A 26969-nucleotide genomic window follows, 5' to 3' on the forward strand; every position below is an offset into this window, starting at 1 on the left:
CACAGGGAGCTAGAATGTTAATGGTTGCTGGGGCCAGATGCCTTACAACAGATCCACAGAAATAACTGGTAGACCCCCTACTCCATCACTCCATCTATACAGTACATGTATACAGGACCTCCTACTCCATCTATACAGGTATACAGGGCAGTATTACCAGCTGCTAAGCACTAAACCTGAAGACGCCCCATCCTCACTCACCAATTAGCATCAGGATAGGTAGGTAATAGCTCCAGATGTCACATTAACACCACCACACCAGACCTGACCAATACCGCCATACTGTTACTGGATAACACTGCCATACCAGACCTGACCAATACCACCTTACTGTAACTGGATAACACTGCCATACCAGACCTGACCAATACCGCCTTACTGTAACTGGATAACACCGCCACACCAGACCTGACCAATACCGCTATACTGTGGCTGGATAACACCGCCACACCAGACCTGACCAATACCGCCATACTGTGACTGGATAACACCGCTATACTAGAACTGACCAATACCGCCATACTGTGACTGGATAACAACACTATACCAGACCTGACCAATACTGACACACTGTGACTGAATAACACTGCCATACCAGACCTGACCAATACCGCCATACTGTGACTGGATAACGCCGTTATACCAGACCTGACCAATACTGCCATATAATACAGGTATACAGGACCCCCAAACTTTAAACTACAGGTATACCGGACCTCCACCAACTATATACTTCAGGTATACAAAACCCCAAACTATACACTACGGGTTTACAGAAACCCAAAACTATACACTACAGGTATACAGGACCTTCACCAACTCTATAATACAGATATACAGCACCCCCCACCAACTCTATACTACAGGTATACAGGACCCCAAACTATACACTGCAGGTATACAGGAACTCCACCAACTATATACTACAGGTATATAGGACCCCAAACTTTACACTACAGGTATACAGGACCTTCACCAACTCTATACAACAAGTATACAGCACCTTTACCAACTCTATACTACAGGTATACAGGACCCCCAAACTTTACACTACAGGACCTCCACCAACTACATACTGTAGTATAGAGTTGGAGGGGTTCTGTATACCTACAGTGTATAGTTTTTAGGGGTCCCGCATATCTGTACTGCATAGTTGGGGGGTGGGGGGGCTGTATACCTATAGTGTATAGTTGGGGGAGTCCTGTATACCTGTAGTGTGTAGTTAGGGGGGCTGTATACCTGTAATGTATAGTTGATGAAGGTCCTGTATACCTGCACTGTATAGTTCGCGGGTCCTGCATACCTGTAGTAAATAGTTGGTGCTGTATACCTATAATGTATAGTTGGTGGAGGTTTTGTATACCTGTAGTTTATAGTTTGAGGGTCCTGGATACTTGTAGTATATAGTTGGTGGAGGTCTTGTATACCTGTAGTATATAGTTCGGGGGTCCTGTATACCTGTAGTGTATAGTTTGAGGGACCTGTATACCTGTAGGTATACAGGACCCTCAAACTATACACTAAAGGTATACAGCCCCCCCAACTACACACTACAGGTATACAGGACTCTCCCAACTATACACTATAGGTATACAGCCCCCCACCCCCCAACTATGCACTACAGATATGTGGGACTCCTAAAAACTATACACTGTAGGTATGCACTACAGGTATACACTAATTCCACTGATGAAACAACACCTTTAGATTGGCCTCCTGGGCACCTTAGAACAAATCTAATTAACACACTGACACTTTATACCCGGGCAGCGCCGGGTACATTTTCTAGTGTTATATAAATGAACACCCTTTGAAGTCCTGTAGACCTGGACTGTCTACAGCAATGCCTGTCACCTGTGGTTTTAAAAGGAACCAATCATCACGATTGTGCTGATATGGTTCCCAGCTGCACACTAAAGATCAACTGTGCAGCTCCCCTAGCATACCAGCCGTGTCTGCAGTGCTATCTTTACATTGGAGGAAAAGGTGTTTTATTCCAAAGCGCAAGGCCAAAAAAAGGGTGGGAACTAGTCATCTGGGAGCCGCCCGTGACTAGTCACAGCCTATCAGCGCCTAGTTGGATTGCTCGGGGAGCTGCACAGTAGATCTTTAGTGTGAAGCTAGGAACATATTAGCACAGTCACGCTGATTGGTTCCCTTTAAGTTACAATGGCCCATTAAAGACTATTGCACATTGAAAATATTGTAACCTGAAGCCCTTACAATGTTGAATACAACATTATTTTATAATGACTTGAACATGGCCAAGCTGTACTTCCTTAGAAGCAGGGTGGACGGAATCCATTGTGCAAGTGGTACACCAGTGGCACTTCCTACTTTAAGGCATTGCACTGTTTGCATTGCAGTGTATGAGCTGGAGAAGCTTGTACAGTGAACCTATCCAGACATCCCAGAGTGTTTGTTTGGCCTCTGTTTGGGTGGTTCATCATAGTACAATAGTTTTCTGTACAGAATAGCACAGACATCTATACTACGCCATGAAGCAATGCAGACTAATGTATATATATATATATATATATATATATATATATATATGGTGCATCCATTGGGTGCATCCATTACAGGATCCCCTCAAAGTATCACACTCATACTGCATTCCTTCAGTTCAATCCCATGTTTTTATAAGCTGAGCTGGCTTTAGGTTAGCTAGCTGTGTTTTCGCAGCTATGCAACATATTTATAAGGTGGATTTTAAAGCTGAGTTTGACATTTATTATGCATCCAGATCTATGTCAATTTTGCCTACTAACTGCCTCATAGTAATTTTAAAGGGAAGCAGTCTGGCAATCTAAATAACAAATGTTTTTTTGCACATTGTTGAATAGAGCATTAGTTTTTGAGGAATTTCCGCATTGCTTTTTCCCATTAAAATCAATAGGAGCATAAAAATCCATGACTACATTACCCATGTGAATTCTGCATAAAACTCCACCGCTGATTTTTTAAAATAAAGTACACAACGATATAATACTACATTACATCAACGTGTAGTGAAACATTTCTCTCTGTTGCGGCTGCTCAGTCATTTTTTTCAATGTTTGTTTTTGCTACCAAGGATTATTAATAAAACCATGACTGTGCCTTTCTTGTCTGTGGCTGCTAGCATGTCATTCTTCTTACTTCCACAATCTATAGCTGTCAGAAAACACACCACAATACATTTCATTATGTGTCATACACAGATAGGGCTGTAGGCTGTAGCTATGAAATGGCACAGGTGACACAAGTAAATCTATTAACCCTTTCACCAGTGTTAGGCTATGTTCCCATTTCGGGCAAATGCGCACGTCTCGTAATATAGATGGCCCCTAATAATGATCATGATGATTATTAGCATCTGTCTCTATAATGAGACGGTCCTGGAAACATAGCCTTAGGGTATGGGTACCCAAATGAATTGATTTCTCAAATTCTGCTATTATTCTGCCAGAGCTAAATAGGCGAGGAATTTCAGGCGAAAAACAATCTTCTACAATTCCTCTAGAATTCGTCAGTGAGCATATACCCATAGGTCATGTTCACACAACATATGTTTTGTATAAATCACGGCCGTTGTTGCAAATTGCAACAACGGCCGTGATTTATACAAAACATATGTGGTATAGGTGTGAATGGAATCTCGTCCGGAGCGTATACACAAAGTATACGCTCCGTCTGGGATTCTAACCGGCCACACAAAAAACTGATATGCCAGTTTTGTGCGGCTGCTATTCATTGAATAGTGGCAACACAGAACATGTTAGTTCACACGATGGAGCGTGCTGCAAACTCCATTGTGTGCAGCGGGGAATTGGGATGCGGGTGCACGCGGATGCACCCGCATCCTAATTCATCAAAAATAAAGATCATCCGGCCGGTACTGAAGTACCGGCCGGGATGATCTTCAGTAACACCGGCGATTCTGTGACTTTGCTGGGTCACAGAACGGCCCGTGTTTTACAATGTGTGAACATGGGCTTAGGCTGAACTCGATGTTTTTCCAAAGAAATTACACTTAAAAAGCAGAATTTGGCGTATGGCACTTTTTGGGGTCAAAAACACAGCAGCCAAGTGTTTAGCTGAAAGTCAATTGAGAAAAATGAAGCGCAATACTGACAAGGCAGTTTGATGTTTTTAGCCTATTTGCATTTTTTTTAATAGCATTCAGCGTTTCTCCATAGAAATGTTTTCGTTTTTTCCCTATACACTTTTATTTTAGATGTTGATGTTTTTTCTCTTTTTTTCCCCCTCAGTTCCCCTTTAATAGAAATATTGGAAGCAAAAGATAAAGAACAAAGAGTAATTTGGAAAAAAAGATTTAAAAAATGATAGTAATTTACGCTGAAAAGAAAAGAAACTGAAAAACTGGCAGAAAGCTGGTAAAACTGCTGCCAATTTTTGGGGGCTTTTTTTCTGGCTTTTTTTTTGTGTGGTTAGGTGAGTTGTCTTGTTGTTGTTTTTTTTTTTATCAGAGGGGGCAAGATAGGGGAGGCTATATATAGGGGGAGGACAACATAACGGGGGCTATATACAGGGGAGGACAACATAAGGGGGGCTATATACAGGGGAGGACAACATAAGGGGGGCTGTATACAGGGGGGAGGACAACATAAGGGGGGCTATATACAGGGGAGGACAACATAAGGGGGGCTATATACAGGGGGGAGGACAACATAACGGGGGCTGTATACAGGGGAGGACAACATAAGGGGGGCTATATACAGGGGAGGACAACATAAGGGGGGCTATATACAGGGGAGGACAACATAAGGGGGGCTATATAAAGGGAGAGGACCACATAGGGGGGCTATATACAGGGGGAGGACAACATAGGGGGGCTATATACAGGGTGGAGGACAACATAAGGGGGGCTATATACAGGGGGGAGGACATCATAAGGGGTGCTGTATACAGGGTGAGGACAAAATAAGGGGGGCTATATACAGGGGGAGGACAACATAAGGGGGGCTATATACAGGGGAGGACAACATAAGGGGGGCTATATACAGGGGAGGGCAACATAAGGGGGGCTATATACAGGGAGAGCACAACATAAGGGGGCTATATACAGGGGGAGGACAACATAAGGTGGGCTATATACAGGGGGAGGACAACATAAGGGGGGCTATATACAGTGGGGGGACAACATAAGGGGGGCTATATACAGGGGGAGGAAAACATAAGGGGGGATATATACAGGGGGGAGGACAACATAAGGGGGCTATATACAGGGATAGGACAACATAAGGGGGGCTATATACAGGGGGAGGACAACATAAGGGGGGCTATATACAGGGGGAGGACAACATAAGGGGGCTATATACAGGGGGAAGACAACATAAGGGGGGCTATATACAGGGGAGAACAACATAAGGGGGGCTATATACAGGGGGGAGGACAACATAAGGGGGGCTGTATACAGGGGGAGGACAACATAAGGGGGCTATATACAGGGAGAGGACAACATAAGGGGGCTATATACAGGGGAGAACAACATAAGGGGGCTATATACAGGGGGAGGACAACATAAGGGGGGCTATATACAGGGGAGAACAACATAAGGGGGGCTATATACAGGGGGGAGGACAACATAAGGGGTGCTATATACAGGGGGAGGACAACATAAGGGGGGCTGTATTCAGGGGGAGGACAACAAAAGGGGGGCTATATACAGGGGGAGGACAACTTAAGGGGGTTGTATACAGGAAAGGACAACATAAGGGGGGGCTATATACAGGGGGAGGACAACATAAGGGGGCTATATACAGGGGGAGGACAACATAAGGGGGGCTGTATACAGGGTGAGGACAACATAAGGGGTTATATACAGGGTGAGGACAACATAAGGGGGGCTATATACAGGGGGAGGACAACATAAGGGGGTCTGTATACAGGGGGAGTACAACATAAGGGGGTCTGTATACAGGGGGAGTACAACATAAGGGGGGCTATATACAGGGGGAGGACACCATAAGGAGGGCTATACACAGGGGGAGGACAACATAAGGGGGGCTGTATACAGGGGGAGGACAACATAAGGGGGGCTATATACAGGGAAGGACAACATAAGGGGTGCTGTATACAGGGAAGGACAACATAAGGAGGGCTATATGCAGGGGGAAGACAACATAAGGGGGATATATACAGGGGGAGGACAACATAAGGGCGCTATATACAGGGGGAGGACAACATAAGGGGGGCTGTATACAGGGGGAGGACAACATAAGGGGGTCTGTATACAGGGGGAGGACAACATAAGGGGGGCTATATACAGGGGGAGGACAACATAAGGGGGGCTATATACAGGGGGAGGACAACATAAGGGGGGCTATATACAGGGGAAGGAAAACATAAGGGGGCTATATGGGGCAAGGACAACATAAGGGGGCTATATGGGGGAATATACAACATAAGGGGGCTATCTATATTGAAGGATGGATAACACAAGCGGGCCAGTTATAAGGGGGATAACACAGGGAGCCATCTATAAGGGACACTGGATGGAGGACAACACTGAGGAGGCATCTATAAAGGGCACTACACAGAGGGGGGCAACAATGGGGGGCATCTATAAGGGTAACTATACTGGGGGCGGTGTGTATACAATAGGGCATGCACAGAGGGGGGCATCTACTTTAGTGGACTACACAGAGGGGTCATCTATAAGGGGACTACATCGAGGGGGGGGGCCATATACTATAGGGCAGGGATAGGGAACCTTGGCTCTCCAGCTGTTGCAAAACTACAGCTTTAGCTGTGGCTGTCCAGGCATGATGGGAGTTGTAGCTTTGCAACAGGTGGAGAGCTGAGGTTTCCTACCCCTGATATAGGGAATGCACAGAGGTTGTCATCTACTGTAAGGGGATTACACAGAGGGGGATCTCTACTATAGTAGAGGCACACAGGGCCATCTATATGGAGGACTGAACAAGGGGCCATCTACAAGGTGTGTACTATATATATATATATATATATATATATATATATATATATATTATACACACTACAAATAGTCAGGGCTAACCACTGAGAGAAGGTGTAAAGGGGCCAATACAGATGTGCAGTTTGTAGAGAGATGAGGATGGTGACAGAGTGAGGAGCCTAATATGTTTCTCTGGCAGATTCTGTGGATTCGTGGCTTGGAGAAGTTCTCATAACGGCCCAGGGCAGATGGAGAAGAAGATGAAAAGGGAAGAACTCAAATCAGAGAAGACGTCCCCTGTGAGTTGCTAAATCTATGTGCACTGTAAAGTATATGGTGTAGAGCTGGGGCTACCTCTATATGACTGTATATGGGGATATTGATCTTTGTTCAGAGGATTTTATTCAGTAGCAGCGGTGGTGTTAGTCAGTATGTGGTGGTATTATTTGTTACTTGTAATCTGGTGCGGTGTTCATTGGTCTTAGTATATCAGATTTGGTCAGTAACAATATGGTAGCAATGGTTGTGGTGTGGCGGTAATATGTCCCCCTTGTATACTGGTAATATTGGTCATAGTATACAGGATTTGGTCAGTAACAGTATAGCGGTAATATGTATGGTGATACTATTTCCCTCCTGTATACTGGTATTATTGGTAATATCAGTCTTAGTATACAGAATTTGGTCAGTTACTGTATAGCGGTAATATGTGTGGGGATATTTGCTCTTTGTATACTGGTGTTATTGGTAGCTGTATGACTTGTATCTAAGTATACAGTGTTATCATGCAAAAAAAATTGTCTTATAGCCCAATTACACTGGCCAATAATTGGTAACAAGTGCTCCTAGGAAGTCTATTCAGCCGATAATCGGCCCATGTAAAAGTGCCAGAGATCTGCTGACATGAAAGCAAATGCCCCATAGTCGGCTGATTTGATCTTTTGTGCGGCTGTAAAGATCATTGCTGTCGGCTGCACATCACCTGCCCTGCTGATTAGCAATCATTTGCAGCCCTATGCTGCCCCATATCACGCAGTGTTAATGGAAATTATTAATTTTACCATAGATAAGTGCGGTGGCAGAAGAGTGGGCCCCAAGAATGATTTCCCCTGGTGGGCCCAAGGCACTCCAGTCCGACACTGAGATACAGTAATGTATTGATTGTCATCATTCTCATGAAATGAACATAAAACAATGTCACTAATGATGCCGAGTTCATTAGCAGAATCTACAGAAGTACATTAGAATTTTGCGACCTTTCCTAAGTGCCGAGAGACATCTGATAATATAAGCGTATACTGCACCATTTTTGCTGAGTTGCATAAAAGTCTTTCCTGCAACACTATCAATAAATGTGCCAATTAGCCATATCTGTAATTTCCATTCCTCGCACACCTTTACTTGCCGAGCCTGCGTTCCACCAATCTGTAAAACATCAATAATGACTTTGTTACGTATTTTCTAAATGATGGCGCACAAATAAAATCCACCAGTAGAAATATGCAGATGTAAGTCTAGGTTTTTTGTCTGTAAGCCAGGTGGCTGGTCTCTGTAGTGCCATAGCATAGTATAGCTAGAGCTTCTTTTGATTAAACTATAGTTTTTAATATACTCACAAAGTTTCAAAGATTAAAATTCATTTAACAATTCAGTATAGTCAGTTCCGTAGTTTCTGTGGTATTCTGATGGCTTATTCTGGGGCAGTAATGGGTATATTATACTACATCTGTGTGTTTCTATTGGTAGATTTAATTTGTGATGTCCTTTTAGAAGCTGCATTACAAAGGCATTCTTAATAGTTATATCTATCTTAACCTTTGTTTGCCATGGTCAGCATTAATCATGTGAACACAACGGCAACACTCATATGATGGAAATGACAGGTATGCTTATTGTGTGTTGCAGGAGAGATGCGGAACTGGATGGCCAACACCACTCGCTCTTCCACAGAAAATCTCCAGCAGATTTGTTGCTGCTTAAATAGGTGCAAATTATGTGCATCCGATGTGGATCTGCCTAAGCATACTAGATCCAGAATCTGGAGCAATAATGCTTTTGTTAAAAATTTTACTTTCGTTAAGCCAACAAAATCTGCTAAAAGAAAGGCATAATCTATGCCACAGCAGCAATGCATTTCAAATGTGTATGTTCCTATTCAGAGCCTGTAACTGTAGGCAATGCTCGTTGTACCTCTAGTATCATCTGCATAATGTCTGACTACTCCCAGGGTTTCCCATGTATACTGGGCCATATTTTTCCAATGAATTCTATAGAAGCAAAAGCACAAACACACACAGCCATCACTGTTACTGCTAGCAGCAGTGGCGTAGCTACAGAGGTCGCAACCGTTACTGGGCCCGCTAGCCAGGGGGCCTACTGGACCCCTTGCCACTTCACTGACTCCCGACCTGTTTATAGCCACTTCTGCTGGACTGCAGGTGCAGGGATTGAGTAGGGGCTTTGGCAATGCCCACAGTATCCGCTGCTCTGTTTTCCTTTTTGTTCTGCCCGACATCTGTCTGGCCCGCCCTTTACCTCCTCAACTCAAATCACTGGAGAGGAGGAGTGCCAAGAACAAGACATGCCTGGAAATGCTTCCTGTCCTCTGTCCGTTCTTGCTAGTGTGCTGATTTTCTCCAACTACATGTGCTGTAGCTGCTGCCTCCTGTGACATATCCACTGGCTGACAGCCAGGTAGAGTTGTCGAAACGGACTTGGCAGGCATGGACTGGGGTGAGCGTGCATACTAAGGGAGAGGAAGACAGGAACTGGGGAGAACGTGCATACCAAGGTGGGGGGGCAATCATGGACTGGGGGGTGAGCGTACATACTAAGGAAGAGAAAGGAAGGTAGGAATTGGGAGAGCGTGCATACCAAGGTGGGGGGGGCAGCTATGGACTGGGGTGAGTGTGCATACTAAGGAAAAGGAAGGCATACAGGGACTGAGGAGAGCGTGAATACAAAGGAATAGGAAGGATGGCAGGAATTGGGAGAGCGTGCATACCAAGGTGGGGGGGCAGTCATGGACTGGGGTGAGCGTGCATACTAAGGAAGAGGAAGGAAGGCAGGGATTGGGAGAGCATGCATACCAAGGTGGGGGGGTGGTCATGGACTGGGGTGAGCGTGCATACTAAGGAAGAGGAAGGAAGGCAGGAATTGGGAGAGCATGCATACCAAGGTGGGGGGGGCGGTCATGGACTGGGGTGAGCGTGCATACTAAGGAAGAGGAAGGAAGGCAGGAATTGGGAGAGCGTGCATACCAAGGTGGGGGGGCAGTCATGGACTGGGGTGAGCGTCCATACTAAGGAAGAGGAAGGAAGGCAGGAATTGGAAAAGCATGCATACCAAGGTGGGGGGGGGGGCAGTCATGGACTGGGGTGAGCATGCATACTAAGGAAGAGGAAGGAAGGCAGGAATTGGGAGAGCGTGCATACCAAGGTGGGGAGGCAGTCATGGACTGGGGTGAGCATGCATACTAAGGAAGAGGAAGGAAGGAAGGCAGGAATTAGGAGAGCGTGCATACCAAGGTGGGGTGGCGGTCATGGACTGGGGTGAGCGTGCATACTAGGGAAGAGGAAGGAAGGCAGGAATTGGGAGACTGTGCATACCAAGGTAGGGGGGACAGTCATGGACTGGGGTGAGTGTGCATACTAAGGAAAAGGAAGGCATACAGGGACTGAGGAGAGCGTGCATACTAAGGAAAAGGAAGGCAGACAGGGACTGGGGAGAGCGTGCATACTAAGGAAAAGGAAGGCAGCCAGGGACTGGGGAGAACATGCATACTAAGAGAAAGGCAGGGATTGGGGACAGATGAAAAATGTGCACACTTATGAGAAGGGGGCAGGCAAGGGCTGGGGACACAAAGTGGAGAGCGTGTATACTAAGGAGGAGGAGGTCTAGGGGAGCACTATAAAAGGGGGTATACTAGGGAAGAAGGTGGCAATGCACTGTGGATGGCAGAGATACCAAGAAGGGAACTGTGCATGGGGGCATACTAAGGAGGAGGAGGAGTACTGCAGATGAACCACAATGTTTAGGAGTGCTCAATAGTATAGATACAATGTGGATTCCTGAGGTGGGGGGGCATAGTGTGGATGGGGTGAAGGGGCCCAGGTTTATCTCTTGCACTAGGGTCAATGAGACATTAGCTACACCCCTGGCTAACAGCGTAGTGTAAGTAGAGAATTTATAAGGAGTGTTTATTTTTCAACGGACATGTTCATTCTTCAGCGCGGACAGGGCAGGAGCGCGTGCCTCCCATAGACTCCCATTATGAGCGGGAGGCTAACGGCATTCCGCGGCGGACAATTCCGTCGCGGAATTCCGCTACCTTTCCTCAGTGGGAACGGGGCCTTACCCAAGAACAATAGACAGCTACAATTTTCCTTATGTACTAAACAACAGCACAATGATGGGGACTACGGTATTTTTGCCCTTGTTCATTGGTATGGCAGATGGATTTTTTTATTAACTGAACTTCTTTAAGGCTTCATTCCCACAGCGTCTATTTTTGGGACGGCTGTAGTTTTGGCACCAAAACATCCTGCAATTTGCAAAAAATAACTCTTTTTTTTTTTTTTGGCTAAAATTACAGCTGTATAGAAAAAAAACTACGAAAAAAAACATGTCAAAGGATGGCCTCTGTGTGCTTTTTTTCTGCTCTCTGTGGACATAGGAGAAATGGTGGTATATTCCAGACTTTGTGTAGTTGGGGTGTAGTTCTTGATTACTCATAACTTTGTTTTTTTAAATAATTAGGCTATGTTCATGCACAGTTTTTCTGTCAGTCTATTGGTCAGTATTTTTTCAAGCAAAATCAGGAGTGGAACTGAGGGGACAAAATTATAATGGAAAGATTTGCACTGTTTCAGTGTTTTCAACCCGCTCCTGGTTTTGGGTGAAAAAATACTGAACAAAAGACTGATTGAAATACTGTGTGTGAACATAGTCATACTGTGGTTTTACTTCTGAAGGTACTATGGACAGTACTATGGATACTATGGTACTATGGCCCCAACTGAGAACTATTTTACCACTAACCTGAACTCTCTGCTTATTTCCAATGGTTTTATGTAAACTTGTATAAATTCCTATTGAGAGATGTATCAGATGGGTGGAGAGCCGCCTCAGGGAACCACCCTAATACTTTGCTACTCAGCTTTTTTAAACCATCTCTTAGAAATGCCCAATTGTTTCAGAGTTGATCATAGTATCCCAGCATCGGCTGCCCACCCCTGTGTTTTACTGTCCCTGGTCCCTGGCTTTAAACAGCTGACAGGTTGTCTTTAACATTTAATATGTTCTTTAAAAAGCAGAATCATTGAACTTAGTGATAACTTTTTATTGCCCTGTCTATATATTTAGACTGAATTCAGTAGACTTTATGCCCCTGGTGATTACCACCAATAAGAGGAAGTATTATTAGGGCATTGTATGCAAACTTAAATACTGTAAAGGTCACATCTGAGGGTATTGTAGGGCTGGAACGTGGCTCGCATTGTCAGGAAAAGCACTTTAGCAGTACTGTCATTGGCTACACCAGGAGGAGTGGACAATTACAATGATAGTGTTTATAAGTCTTGATTTGATGAGCGTACTTAAAGGAGAACTCTGGGCTGGGGAACCGCTTCAACCACTGACTGGCTGAGCGGGCCCAACAAATCACATCTCAGGTCCCAACTCAGACCCAGAAGCGGCCAGGACTGGGGGATCAGAGCTGCGGTATCCCGTCACCAGTGCTAAAGCCAGGACGGTGAGAGCACGATACTTCTTTTATCCTCCTCAGCACGTCAAGAATCACCCTAGCTCGGAGTTCTTCTTTAAGCATAGGAAAACAGCAAACACAGAAGGCGTCTCACTGGATAATACACACCAAGATTCTAGATTCTAGCATGATGGGTGTGATGTATAGTATCTCCCTAGACAGCTTTGAAAATCTCTAGAATAGGCAGCATGACTAAAGGTTATAAAATGTGCTAGATTAATAGTGAAGGCTATTGTTTTGCTGCTAAATATTGGTGTAAATTTGGCTAGCTAAGAGGTGGCATAAAGAAAAGTGTCTAACACGTCTAGCAAGATGTGTTGGATTTGTCATAGAGAGCGAGTCACTGTGAAAAATTTGGCATTCAGCACTGTTTATGCCTGTCTGACGTACAGGAGCTTTATACTGTCTAATTTTAGGACAGACATAATAAATCTCCCCCACTATTATATACCCACTCTAGTGAATTTACACAATCGCTAGTCCTAAACAGACAAACCCATGCAAGCATCAGTGCTCCTCATCAGTCCTGCCCCCAGATCGCTTGCAGACATCTATCTTTCCACCCCTTTCCCACAAACCCAGCAATCATAAAACTTGCCTTGGGGTACTGGTGATAGTCTCTGGATGTTATGGCTACTGATCATGGGCTGATGCCATGCCTGTCACATCTAATGCTTTGAATTTGCAATTTTTCCTATTAGCTATATGAATACTCCAAGGAACACTATGCAAAGAGATGTGAACAGGGTCAAGCATATTTGCAGGAAACCAGCAAAGAACACATATATTATTATATCTCAGTATAAAGGCTGCACTGGCGCTCATAATCCCTTGTAGTGCTATGTAAACTAACCATGCTTTGCATAGGTTTTGGCCTCATTTACATCTCTTATAGGGCTTTGATGGTATGTTTTATTTGCAGGACAGAAGCTAATTTTTGGTCTATATTTTCATTGTCTGTGCATGAACTGTAATTTCGGAACATGTGAAAGTCCCCTTGTTCTATATCTTAAACACTCATCTATCGTACAATACAGATACATAGTGATTTAAAGGGGTACTGTGGACGGGACGGCTTTTTCCACTATGGCCGGGGAGAGGCTGGATAAAAGCAACGAGATCCACTTACCTCACTGGTTCAAGCGCTGAGTCCTACATCGCGCTGCTCCTGTCTCCGGCCACTTCTTGGTCTATGACGCTGCCCTTAGCAGGCTGAGTGGCCTTGAAATGTCATGTCTCAAGCTATGGACCAGGAAGCGGCCGGGGACCGGAGCAGTGTGATGCGGGACCCAGCGTTGGGAGTGGGGAAGTACGTGGACATAATTGCTTTCATCCACAACACCCCCCCCTCCCCCCGTCCACTGTATACACTGCGGCCAGGCAGAAAACTGCCATGTCTATTTTGTGCGATCGCTATTCAGTGAACAGAGGCCGCACGAAATAGACTATGCATCGGGGGCGTAGATATGGGGTTCAGTATGGGGGGGGGCGAGTGAGTCTGAGTGGGCCCCCTCCTTAAAAAAATGGCAGGACGTGGGCTAGGACGCCTGGGAGAAGAGGCTTAGGGTTGGTTAAGTATTAGGAACTACCTGCCAGGATGTAAAGTTATTATCCCCCTGTCTCGTCATGTTGTCATAGTCCCCCATCCTGTGCCCCGATGTAGTCCTTATCCCCCTCCTGTGTCCCCCATCTCCGCATAATCCCCCCGGCTGTATCCCTAATCTCCTCATATTCCAACCTGTCCCCCCTTCCCCTCATAAACCCCCATTTTGTAATGTCATAATCCCCCATCCTGTCCCTCTATGTAGTCATAATCCCCTCCCGCTGTGTCTCTAATCTACTCATAATTCCCTGTGCCCCCCATAATCTCCTTGTCCCCATCTCCTCCTAATCCCTCCAGTGTCCCCCAATCTCCTCATAATCCCCTCCTTCTATGTCCCCCAATCCCCCTGTGTCATGACATAACACCCCGTGTGCCCTATGACCTCATAATCTCCCCTCCTGTATCTCCCAATCTCTTCATAATCCTAACTCCTGTGTCCCATCTCCTCATAATCCCCCCTGTATCCCCCATCACCTCATAATCTCTTGCTTTGTCCCTCATCACCTCATAATCTCTTCCTGTGTCCCTATAACTTTATAATCTCCTCCTGTGTCCTCCATCTCCTCATATTCTCCCTGTGTCCCCATCACCTCATATTCCCTCCTGTGTCCTCCATCACCTCATATTCCCTCCTGTGTCCCCCATCTCCTCATATTCCCTCCTGTGTCCTTCATCACCTCATATTCCCTCCTGTGTCCTCCATCTCCTCATATTACCCCTGTGTCCCCCATCTCCTCAAATTCCCTCCTGTGTCCCTCATCTCCTCATATTCCCTCCTGTGTCCCCCATCTCATATTTCCTACTGTGTCCCCATCACCTCATAATCTCCTCCGTGTCCCCCATCTTCTCATATTCCCCCTGTGTCCCCCATCTTCTCATATTCCCCCTGTGTCCCCCATCTCCTCATATTCTCCCTGTGTCCCCATCACCTCATATTCCCTCCTGTGTCCTCCATCTCCTCATATTCTCCGTGTCCCCATCTCCTCATATTCCCCCTGTGTCCCCCATCTCCTCATATTCTCCCTGTGTCCCCATCTCCTCATATTACCCCTGTGTCCCCCATCTCCTTATATTCCCCCGTGTCCCTCAGCTCCTCATATTCCCCCTGTGTCCCCATCACTTCATATTCCCCCCTGTGTCCCCTATCCCCTCATATTCTCCCCTGTGTCCCCCATCTCATATTTCCTACTGTGTCCCCATCACCTCATAATCTCCTCCGTGTCCCCCATCTTCTCATATTCCCCCTGTGTCCCTCATCTTCTCATATTCCCCCTGTGTCCCCATCTCCTCATATTCCCTCCTGTGTCCCCCATCTCCTCATATTCCCCCGTGTACCTCATCTCCTCATATTCCCTCTATGTCCCCATCACTTCATATTCCCCCCTGTGTCCCCTATCCCCTCATATTCCCCCGTGTCCCCCATCTTCTCATATTTCCCGTCTCCCCCATCTCCTCATATTCCCTCCTGTGTCCCCCATCTCTTCATATTCCCCCTGTGTCCCCATCACTTCAAATTCCCCCCTGTGTCCCCTATCCCCTCATATTCCCCCCTGTGTCCCCATCACCTTGTAATCCTCTCTGTGTCCCCATTTCCTTATAATCCTCCCTGTATGCCCTATCACCTTATAATCTCCTCCTGTGTCCCCCATCTCCTCATATTCCCTCCTGTGTCCCCATCTCCTCATATTCCCTCCTGTGTCCCCATCACCTTATATTCCCTCCTCCTGCATACCTCCCAACTTTTACAAAGAGCAAAGAGGGACATGTGCGTCGTGGTCCTCATAGCGACCCTCCATAACCACGCCCCCATAGCACCCCTCCATAGCCACGCCCCCATAGCAACCCTCCATAGCCACTCCCCTACAGTCACCACATACTGCTGACTGAATAGTGCCCTATACAGTACCCAATCCCCCAAAAAATGCCCTATACAGTATCCAATCCCCCATTATAGTGCCCCACATAGTGTCCAATCCCCCCAATAGTGCCACACATAGTATCCAATCCCCCACATAGTGCCCCACATGGTATCCAATGCCCCCATATAGTGCCCCACATAGTATCCAATGCCCCATATAGTGCCCCACATAGTAGCCAATCCCCCATATAGTGCCCCACATAGTAGCCAATGCCCCCATATAGTGCCCCACATAGTAGCCAATACCCATATAGTGCCCCACATAGTAGCCAATCCCCCCATATAATGCCCCACATAGTAGCCAATGCCCCCATATAGTGCCCCACATATTATCCAATCCCCCATATAGTGCCCACATAGTAGCCAATCCCCCCATATAGTAGCCAATGCCCCCATATAATGCCCCACATAGTAGCCAATGCCCCCATATAGTGCCCCACATATTATCCAATCCCCCATATAGTGCCCACATAGTAGCCAATCCCCCCATATAGTAGCCAATGCCCCCATATAGCGCCCCACATAGTAGCCAATCACCCATATAGTGCCCCACATAGTATCCAATCCCCCCATATAGTAGCCAATCCCCATATAGTGCCCCACACAGTAGCCAATCCCCCCATATAGTGCCCCACATACTAGCCAATCTCTCCCTATAGTGCCACACATAGTAGCCAATCCCCCATATAGTGCCACACATAGTAGCCAATCCCCCATATAGTGCCCACATAGTAGCCAATGCCCCCAAATTTGCACCACATAGTAGTCAATGCCCCCATATAGTGCCCCACATAGTAGCCAATCCCCATATATAGCGCCCCACATAGTAGCCAATCCCCCATATAGCGCCCCACATAGTAGCCAATGCCCCCATATATGCCCCACATATTATGCAATCCCCCATATAGTGCCCACATAGTAGCCAATTCCCCATATAGTGCCCCACATAGTAGCCAATGCCCCATATAGTGCCCCACATAGTAGCCAATCCCCATATAGTGCCCCACATAGTAGCCAATCCCTCATATAGTGCCCACATAGTAGCCAATCCTCCCATTATATGTGGCCCCACCAAAAAAAAACAATAAACCAGTAACTCACCTGTCCGCTGGTCCCAGCAGCTCCTCTCCTGGCAGAGCGCGCACTCCCGTCATCCTCCGGGGCGGGCAGCGGGGTATACAGACACTGACTGTGCCGGAAGTAATTCATGACAGAGGCTGCAGGTCACTTCCGGCACAGTCAGTGTCTGTATACCCCGCTGCCCGCCCCGGAGGATGACGGGAGTGCGCGCTCTGCCGGGAGAGGAGCTGCTGGGACCGGCGGACAGGTGAGTTACTGGTTTATTGTTTTTTTCGGTGGGGCCACATATAATGCAAGACACTGGGTGCCGTTCCGGGACCGCGGGACAGCACCGCGAAAACGGGACTGTTCTGTGGAATCTGGGACAGTTGGGTGGTATGCTCCTGTGTCTCCATCACCTTATATTCCCTCCTGTGTCCTCCATCTCCTCATATTCCTCCTGTGTCCCCATCTCCTTATAATCCTCCCTGTGTCCCCTATCACCTTATATTACCCTCCTCCTCTGTCCTCCATCACCTCATATTTCCCCTGTGTCCCCATCACCTTATATTCCCTCCTCCTGAACATGTTTGAACATGGCCCTAATGTCTGAACATGGCCTTCATCTGCAGTAAGTAGCCACAGTACATATTAGGGGATAATCACATGTGTAAAATACAGGAACCAAAAGTATGACTTGGATTTCTGCCATAGTTTCCACTGTTAATTTTTTAGATTTCTGGTATCTGTGTTAAGGTCAAGTGAGGGCTGGATTTTTCGTAGCTGCATAGCTGACGGATATTCTTTCCTACAGTATATAATTGTGCATACAGTGATGGCTGTCAGTCACTGAGTAGAACCTCCTACTTGACTACTAAGCCCAGAAGATCAAAGACTTAAATAAATAGATAACAAGTTATACTGGAAATTATCTAACAATATTATGGTCCAGATTTAATAATGTGTATGAAACGCTGAAAAAGTGGTGTAATATGCCTATAATGGACAATTTTGTTGTATGAAAATGTGACAAGTTTTCTTCCATCTTGCTGCCCTATTTTTGGGTCATATTTTTTAACCAGTATTCCCATACCTCCCAACTTTTGCAAAGAGCAAAGAGGGACATGTGCGCCGCGGTCCCCATAGCCACGCCCCCATAGCGACCCTCCATAGCCACGCCCCCATAGCAACCCTCCGTAGCCACGCCCCCATAGCAACCCTCCGTAGCCACTCCCCTACAGTCACCACATGCTGCTGACTGAATAGTGCCCTATACAGTATCCAATCCCCCCAAAAATGCCCTATATAGTATCCAATCCCCCATTATAGTGCCCCACATAGTATCCAATGCCCCCATATAGTGACCAACATAGTATCCAATCCCCCACATAGTGCCCAATCCCCCACATAGTGCCCAATCCCCCACATAGTGCCCCACATAGTGTCCAATCCCCTACATAGTGCCCCACATAGAATTCAATCACCCACATAGTGCCCCACATAGTGTCCAATTCCCTACATAGTGCCCCACATAGTGTCCAATTCCCTACATAGTGCCCCACATAGTGTCCAATTCCCTACATAGTGCCCCACATAGTGTCCAATTCCCTACATAGTGCCCCACATAGAATCCAATCCCCCACATAGTGCCCCACATAGTATCCAATGCCCCCATATAGAGCCCCACATAGTAGCCTATGCCCCCATATAGTGCCCCACATAGTAGCCAATGCCCCCATATAGTGCCCACATAGTAGCCAATCCCTATATAGTGCCCCACATAGTATCCAATCCCCCATATAGTGCCCCACATAGTATCCAATCCCCTCATACAGTGCCCCACATAGTAGCCAATCCCCATATAGTGCCCCACATAGTAGCCAATGCCCCCATATAGTGCCCCACATAGTAGCCAATGCCCCCATATAGTGCCCCACATATTATCCAATCCCCCATATAGTGCCCCACATAGTAGCCAATGCCCCCATATAGTAGCCAATGCCCCCATATAGTGCCCCACATAGTAGCCAATCCCCCATATATGCCCCACATAGTAGCCAATCTTCCATATAGTGCCCCACATAGTAGCCAATCCTCCATATATGCCCCACATAGTAGCCAATGCCCCCATATATGCCCCACATAGTAGCCAATCCCCCATATAGTGCCCCACATAGTAGCCAATCCCCCATATAGAGCCCCACATAGTAGCCAATCCCCCATATAGTGCCCCACATAGTAGCCAATGCCCCCATATATGCCCCACATAGTAGTCAATCCCCCACATAGTAGCCAATCCCCCATATAGAGCCCCACATAGTAGCCAATGCCCCCAAATATGCCCCACATAGTAGCCAATGCCCCCATATATGCCCCACATAGTAGCCAATGCCCCCATATAGTGCCCCACATAGTAGCCAATGCCCCCAAATATGCCCCACATAGTAGCCAATCCCCCCATGTAGTGCCCCACATAGTAGCCAATCCCCCATATAGTAGCCAATCCCCCATATAACGCCCCACAGAGTAGCCAATTACCCCCATTAGTGTGGCCCCAGCGGAAAAAACAATAAACCAGTAACTCACCTGTCCTCCGGTCCCAGCAGCTCCTCTCCCGGCAGAGCGCGCACTCCCGTCATCCTCCGGGGCGGGCAGCGGGGTACAGAGACACTGACTGTGCCGGAAGTGATTCATGATAGAGGCTGCAGGTCACTTCCGGCACAGTCAGTGTCTCTGTCACCCGCTGCCCGCCCCGGAGGATGACGGGAGTGCGCGCTCTGCCGGGAGAGGAGCTGCTGGGACCGGAGGACAGGTGAGTTACTGATTTATTGTTTTTTTCGGTGGGGCCACATATAATGCGGGACACGGGGGGCCATTCCGGGACCGCGGGACAGCACCCCGAAAACGGGACTGTCCCGCGAAATCCGGGACGGTTGGGAGGTATGAGTATTCCACAACCAATAATCCATGTGTAAACTACCAAATATGCCCTTAGAAATGTCACAGATGTGACTACCATTGACCTGTGCTTATTACTTTCATAGCACTGGCATGTGGCTGTAGCTCAGACCCCTTTCACCTCCCCCATAAACATTGCTCCATTACATCTTTTTATCTAAGGACAAAGGGGGAGATTTATCAAACTTTGTGTACAGGTACAGTGGAACACAGTATTAGGCTAGGTTCACACCTGGAGGAGTGCGATTGTCATTGACTCAGAGGTAATATTTCTATCCTGTCCCAAACATTTGCGGGGTAATAGAGATTGAAGGGCGAAATGTGGTCCAGCTATATCAGTGGGAAGCGATGTGAAGCATGTAATTATTTGCATATAGCACTTTATACATTGAGACTCCCAGGTAGCTTATATTTTTTGCACTTGCACTTAATTCTATTTTGATATGGACCCTGTAATGATATGTGTAATATGATGGCCAAATTTATGCAGCTTTTGTCAGGTGGGCAGATAGCAATAATATAGTATTTTGTACTTATATATACCCTCTGGGATTGCCATTATCTTTTTAATGCATGGTTTTCCCTCTTAAAAAAAAAAATAATGCTATATAATAAAGATCTATTTGCTACTGAAACTTGTGTGGTTGTATTTGATCTAAGGTAAACTGAGGTAGAAGTCACTATAGTGCACATAATTTTGTGATTTATTCAGAATTTTTATACCATAGAGTGCACATTGACATATTAGGTATTAACTAGGTTCACACACTGTAAAATAAAAGCAAAATATGACTGCAATGTTGAGTAAAAATTAAACAATGTGTGAACAGATTTAAAAAAAAAAAAAAAAAACTGCTGTATTTTGCAAAAGCAGGTCATAAATAATGAGCATGTCCATTATTTGGATGGTCACAATTAGAGATGAGCGAACCTAGAGCATGCTCGAGTCCATCCAAACCTGATCGTTCGGCATTTGATTAGCGGTGGCTGCTGAAGTTGGATAAAGCTCTAAGGTTGTCTGGAAAACATGGATACAGCCAATAAATATGTCCATGTTTTCCAGATAGCCTTAGGGCTTTATCCAACTTCAGTAGCCCCCGCCAATCAAATGCCGAACGATCAGGTTCGGATGGACTCGAGCATGCTCGAGGTTCGCTCATCTCTAGTCACAATTAATAACTGCCCATATTCTATATGGTATTAATTACTGCCCATATTCTATATACACTGCCGGCCAATGAGGGGAGGGGGTTATTATATTGAAAATACAGCTGTATTTTAACCTCAAAATTAAGGCCGTATTTAATCTTTATTTTACAGTGTGTAAATACAGACAGACTAAAAAATTAAATTTTAAGGCTATGTTCACACTACGTATGAGTCCGGCCGTAGTTCGTACGCAGCCGTACATGTGCGGCTGAAAGTACGGCCGTGGGAAAAATAGACATGCGGCCGGATTACGAACATGCGGGCGAAACGCGAACATACGCCCGTAGTACAGTTATGCTTCCCTAGCTTGTTTCGAAGCGATCTGAAACAGGTCATTTACTTGGAAATCTTCGCCCAGCCCAATAAAACACACAGAATCTTTTGGATCTAAAAATCACGTTCAATTTGGCTGAAATAAGTACTCCGTACGGGACCGCATGGAAATCCACGGCCGTGAGTTGGAACATTTCTGTCCTCAAACAATGGTCTTGTTCATTTAACATGGCGATCCGGCCCTAAGCTCATACGTAGTGTGCATTGTGCGGGCGTATATCGTATACTTTCAAGCGAACGCATCAACCTCAAAACTACGTGCGTATATTTGCGGTTCGCACTACGGCCGGAAAGATACATAGTGTGAACATAGCCTAAATGTGAAAGGGCAATAAATTACAAAAGTTCGAGGGGTAAGCTGTAGGTTATGTTCCCACACCATGAAAATGACGGCCGTTTTTTGTTGGACAGACGTCCTTTAACAGCAGTTATTTTAAAACAACCACCGTTATTTGCTGTTAAATGATGTTTGTCTAACAAAAATGGCCGTCATTTTGCTGTGAACATAGCCGATTACGGATGATAATCGTCTTGTATAATAGAAGGCAACGATCAGCCGACATGAACGATGCCGGCTGATCGTTGAAGTAGTTGGTTTTTCAACATGTTGAAAGACAAACCACTAATATAGCAACAATCTGCTGCCGTCACCCCGTGGAATAGGAGCGGCAGCTGCAGACCGCTGCTACTGTATATGCTATGGGCTGCCCGGACGATCTAGTGATCACCCGGGCAGCACCCCCGCAGTTCCCCGTGGTCCCCCTTGTACTCACCCGCTCGCTTCCACTGCGAGTTATAGCGGCGGCAGCGAGTGGGGAACAAGGAGCAAACAAGCTTCTCTCAGTCGCCCTGTGTAATAGGGGCTTTAGTATTTGAAAATTATAAAGATTAGTTCTATATATACAAAAGAGCAGGGAGTAGCTGGTAAGTTGGTAATACATCATGTAATGTACTGAACTGGTTGAAAAAAAAAATAAAAAAAAAAAAAATATATATATATATACTGTATATATATATATATATATATATATATATATATATATATATATGTATATATATATATATAAATGAGCCAAGCAAAAGTCAATAAAGGAAATGTGAGCACGGATCCTGGACCGTTATGGATTACACCTGTAAAGAACTCAGTATAGTTATATTTATACCCTTGATTATAATATTTAGAGAATCTCTGGTGACTGGCATAGTGCCAAAGGACTGGCCACAAGGCAAATATACTGCTGATCTTTAAAAAGACCTTTATTTCTTCCCCACAAAATTAGAGTCCAGAAAGGTAAATGCCCATCGTGAAAATACAGTCCAATCTGCAGGCATTATGTTATTGAGTAGGAGGAGCTGAGTAGATTCATATACAGATCTGTGGGAAAAGTTATAGTCTTTGGCCCAGTTCACACTGAGAAAAAAGGAATCCCACCGTGCTCAGTGTCCTGCATTATCTCTATGAGAGGGTGTGCGTGCCTCCGCTTCCTCCCCTCTCCGCTAAAAGAATTGACACGGCAGGATTCCGTTTTGCTCAGTGTGAACTGGCCCTAATTTGTCATTTATTCATGGGAATCTCTGCTCATTCAGGGCAAAATATTATAAGTATTCAAGTGGGTGGTCCTATTCAGCAGTTGGCAGCTTGATCCACATGCACAGCTGTCAGTCACTGAGTGGGTCTGTCCACAATTACTTAGCTTGGAATGAACAGATATTTACCTAAATAAATGACAAGTCATACAAAAACTTTCTCCAGATAACAAAAAATTAATAATTTCAGCTCCTCTTGATCTATAGCATGTTGTCTGCAGACTGAACTGCATGTTCAATGTAGCAGGTCCTTAGTCCAAGGTAAAAACAATAAAAAATATGTATTCACTCTCCCCAATTCCTCACTGTTTTGACTGTGGCCAGTCCTCCCCCATGCAAAACTTTCTAATCTCAGTCTGGACACAAGGAAGTGTACTCTTATCTTTATTGACACGGAACTTTATTGACTCCGCCGTAGAATACCGCCATGCTCAGTGTGCTGCTGTAAAGGAATGAGAGGGCGCGCGCTCGTCTGCTGCCGCCGCTCTACGCTCGTAGAAGTAACATGTTACTTCTTTAAGCGGAGAGGAGAGGGAGCGGACCAGCGCCCGCCGCACGGTGGGATTCCGCGGCGAAAAGGTCAGCCCCGGTATTACACAGTTTTTATTCAATGTGAACTCGCCCTTACCTGTAAAAAGAATTACTTGGACAACCCTTTTAAAGGGGTTGTTACTGATATCTGGTGATGTCCTGTCAGTAGATATCGTCCTCCTACCTTACTCTATGTGCGGTTCTCCACACCATCCACAAATTAAATGCTGCACATTTGATATATACCTGTATAAAACTTGTCTGTGTCACCTTTCTGTGCTAAAATTGCTTCATTTCATTGGTTGACAGTGTCCCCTAGGCAAGACCTTACGGCAGGTAGGCCCTCTCTCCCAAAAGAGAGACGACCCAACTGCCTTGAAGCCCCGCCTACAGTCTTGCTCATCATTATTGGTTTAGGTACATAATGTAGAATATCTTCTGAAAAAGATGAATCAAGTGAAACAGCCTTTTTGGTTAGAGCACTTGTTTTAAATACATAAGAGCAAAAATAGAGGGAAAAACCTAACACTTGAAGTGTAACTGGTATTAGCACCCTTTACATTTAATTTGTATGGAAACACATTGTGCCTCGCCAGTGCTAAATCACAAATGAGAATCCTCTGCGAAAAATTGTCGGGGCCCATGGGACATGAATAAGCCAAGAAATGATGACTTAAAGGGGTAGTGCGGCGCTAAGAATTTATTTACAAAATAACACACATTACAAAGTTATACAACTTTGTAATGTATGTAATGTAAGTGAATGGCCCCCTTCCCGTGTTCCCCGCCCCCCGCCCGTGGACCCGGAAGTGTAGTGCATTATACATACCTGATCCGTGTCGACCTCCGTCTGCCGTCTGACAGTGATGTAGTCTTCGGGAGGCCGGCCGACCCGCTCCTGCCATCCCTCATGCCGGCCCCCCTCTGCCGTGTCATAACTTTGCTCAGCTGCGATTGTCGACACGGATCAGGTATGTATAATGGAGAATAAACGAAAGAAGCCTAGACCTCAAAGCTAGTGTAGATATGCAGATGGATAAAAATTGGTATGTGAAATGAAAATGGATAAGTGAAAATCCACAAAATGACAAGGACAGAATAAAAGCAGCTCAAGCAATGGCAACCCTAAGTTACAAGAAAAAAAAAAAAAAAAAAGAGAAAGAGAGAGGAGCCTGGATGTCCAGGCAATATACCCAATGTCTACTTGATAGTCCAAATAAAAAGCAATTTAATATTGGTAATAATAGTAAAAATAGTAAAAATCTCAAAGCATGGATCAATGCGTCAGAGTAAAAAGCATTTTTTATCCATCTGCATACCTACACTAGCTTTGAGGTCTAGGCTTCTTTCTTTTATTCTCTGTTTGATATTTAGTGATCAGGGTAGTCACTGCCTAGTTGTGACCTCGGCCCCGGAGATTATAGTGAGCTGCACCCACCGCCTTTACTGTCCAGGTATGTATAGCGCACCACACTTCTGGGTCCACGTGCGGGGGTCGGCGAACACGGGAAGGGGGCCATTCACATACATAACATACATTACAAAGTTGTATAACTTTGTAATGTGTGTTATTTGGTGAATAATTTCTTACCCCTTTAAGTGTATGAAAAAGCCACAAGGTATGCCCTGTTCCTGTGCCACAACAATGAAGACAAAGGAGCTGTCTGAGCACATCAGAACTGTTATTAGCAAAAACAAGACTATCTCCAAAGATCATGGTATGGTTTCAATAGTGCCCAATGTTATTAAGAAGTTTGCAAAGCAAGGAACCGTCAACACCATGTCAAACATCCAAAGGTCGGAAGGCCAACGTGGAACAGTCTGGGGTCATGGTTTCAACAAGTATCATACGCCACACACTAAACCAAGCAGGGCTTTATGGGCCAAGGAAAAAATCATTGCTGAAGAACAGTCAAGCTTCAGGGCCCACTGTCTTGTACCGTCTCCTGTCTCTCTAGCCTTGACAAAAAGACAAAAAAAGGAACCACTGATCCTTGCCAAAAAATACCCTGACTAACCACCATGGGAAAATGTTCTGTGGACAGATTAAACAAAAATCCAACTTTTTGGCAATGCAAACTGACAACTTGTTTACAGGCAATATAATGAAGCTAATAAGGAAAAGAACACCCTACCAACAGGTTAGCATGGTGGAGGATGCATAATGCTGTGGGGTTGCTTTGCTGTGTCTAGTACTAGAGTCCTTGACCCGTATGACTAGAATCATGAAATCATACATATATTAAAAGATTTTAGAGCAAAATGTCCTTCCCAGTGTAAGTCGAAGATCATGGGTCCTCTAGCAAGACAATAACCCAAAGGACACCAGATGAGAAGTGCGAGAAGTTTTTAGATGGCTACAAGAAATGTTTGGAGGCTGTCACCAAAGGGTGTGCAGCCAAGTACTAACTAGGGATGCCTACTGTAGATTGCTGCACATGCAATTTATTCTATTTCCTCTTTAAAATTACATGTAAGTTGAAAGACAATATTTTATTGTTGTATTACATTGGACGACTAATTCTAACATCTTGAAGATTTAACGTTGGTACAGTCACATTTATTTGTGAGAATAAAAAGAAGGTGACACTGTACACTGATGAAGTAACACTGTCCACCGATTAAATGAAGCGATTTCAGATAAAATAAAAGACACAGACAAGTGTTATACAGGTACATATAGAATGTGCAGCATCTAAGCTTGTGGATGGTGCGGAGAACCACACATAGAGTAAAGGGGTGACAATATCACTCTATGGATCTACGTGTGTGGCCTTGGGTACCTACAAGTATATATGAGACCTGGGTCTACAGTTTGTAATCAACAAAATGTACTATTGAAAGTAAATGCAGTAGGAAACTAAGTGAAGTAAAACTTAGCTTTTATTAATGACAATATACACACATTAAATATATGCCACTCAATTGTACTGTGAGGTTTAGATTAGGTGTGAGTATTATATATTCAAAACGATATATCCTGTTCATCCCTACCTAACCACTATGTAACCTTTAGTGTGGGCATCCCCATGCAGGGAGTCTTGCTATCATCCTCCTGACCTTTAAACTACATCACTTTGGCCAT

The 26969-nt window shown here is 45.4% G+C and overlaps 1 protein-coding gene across 4 annotated transcripts in view; it reads right to left on the reverse strand.

The window, feature by feature from the left end:
* The window catches only part of KCNIP1 (potassium voltage-gated channel interacting protein 1), a 156035-nt gene that overhangs the window by 126297 nt on the left and 2769 nt on the right, over positions 1–26969 (reverse strand). For 2 of the 4 annotated variants that reach the window (XM_069954288.1, XM_069954270.1), the window contains exon 2: positions 8318–8347. The exons of the other annotated variants lie outside the window; for them this stretch is intronic. In XM_069954288.1, the coding sequence (XP_069810389.1) occupies positions 8318–8347 (30 nt within the window). The remainder of the gene's footprint in view (positions 1–8317; positions 8348–26969) is intronic. 4 annotated transcript variants of the gene reach the window in all.

Source organism: Dendropsophus ebraccatus, chromosome 1, assembly GCF_027789765.1.
Source record: "Dendropsophus ebraccatus isolate aDenEbr1 chromosome 1, aDenEbr1.pat, whole genome shotgun sequence".
Classification (NCBI taxonomy): domain Eukaryota; kingdom Metazoa; phylum Chordata; class Amphibia; order Anura; family Hylidae; genus Dendropsophus; species Dendropsophus ebraccatus.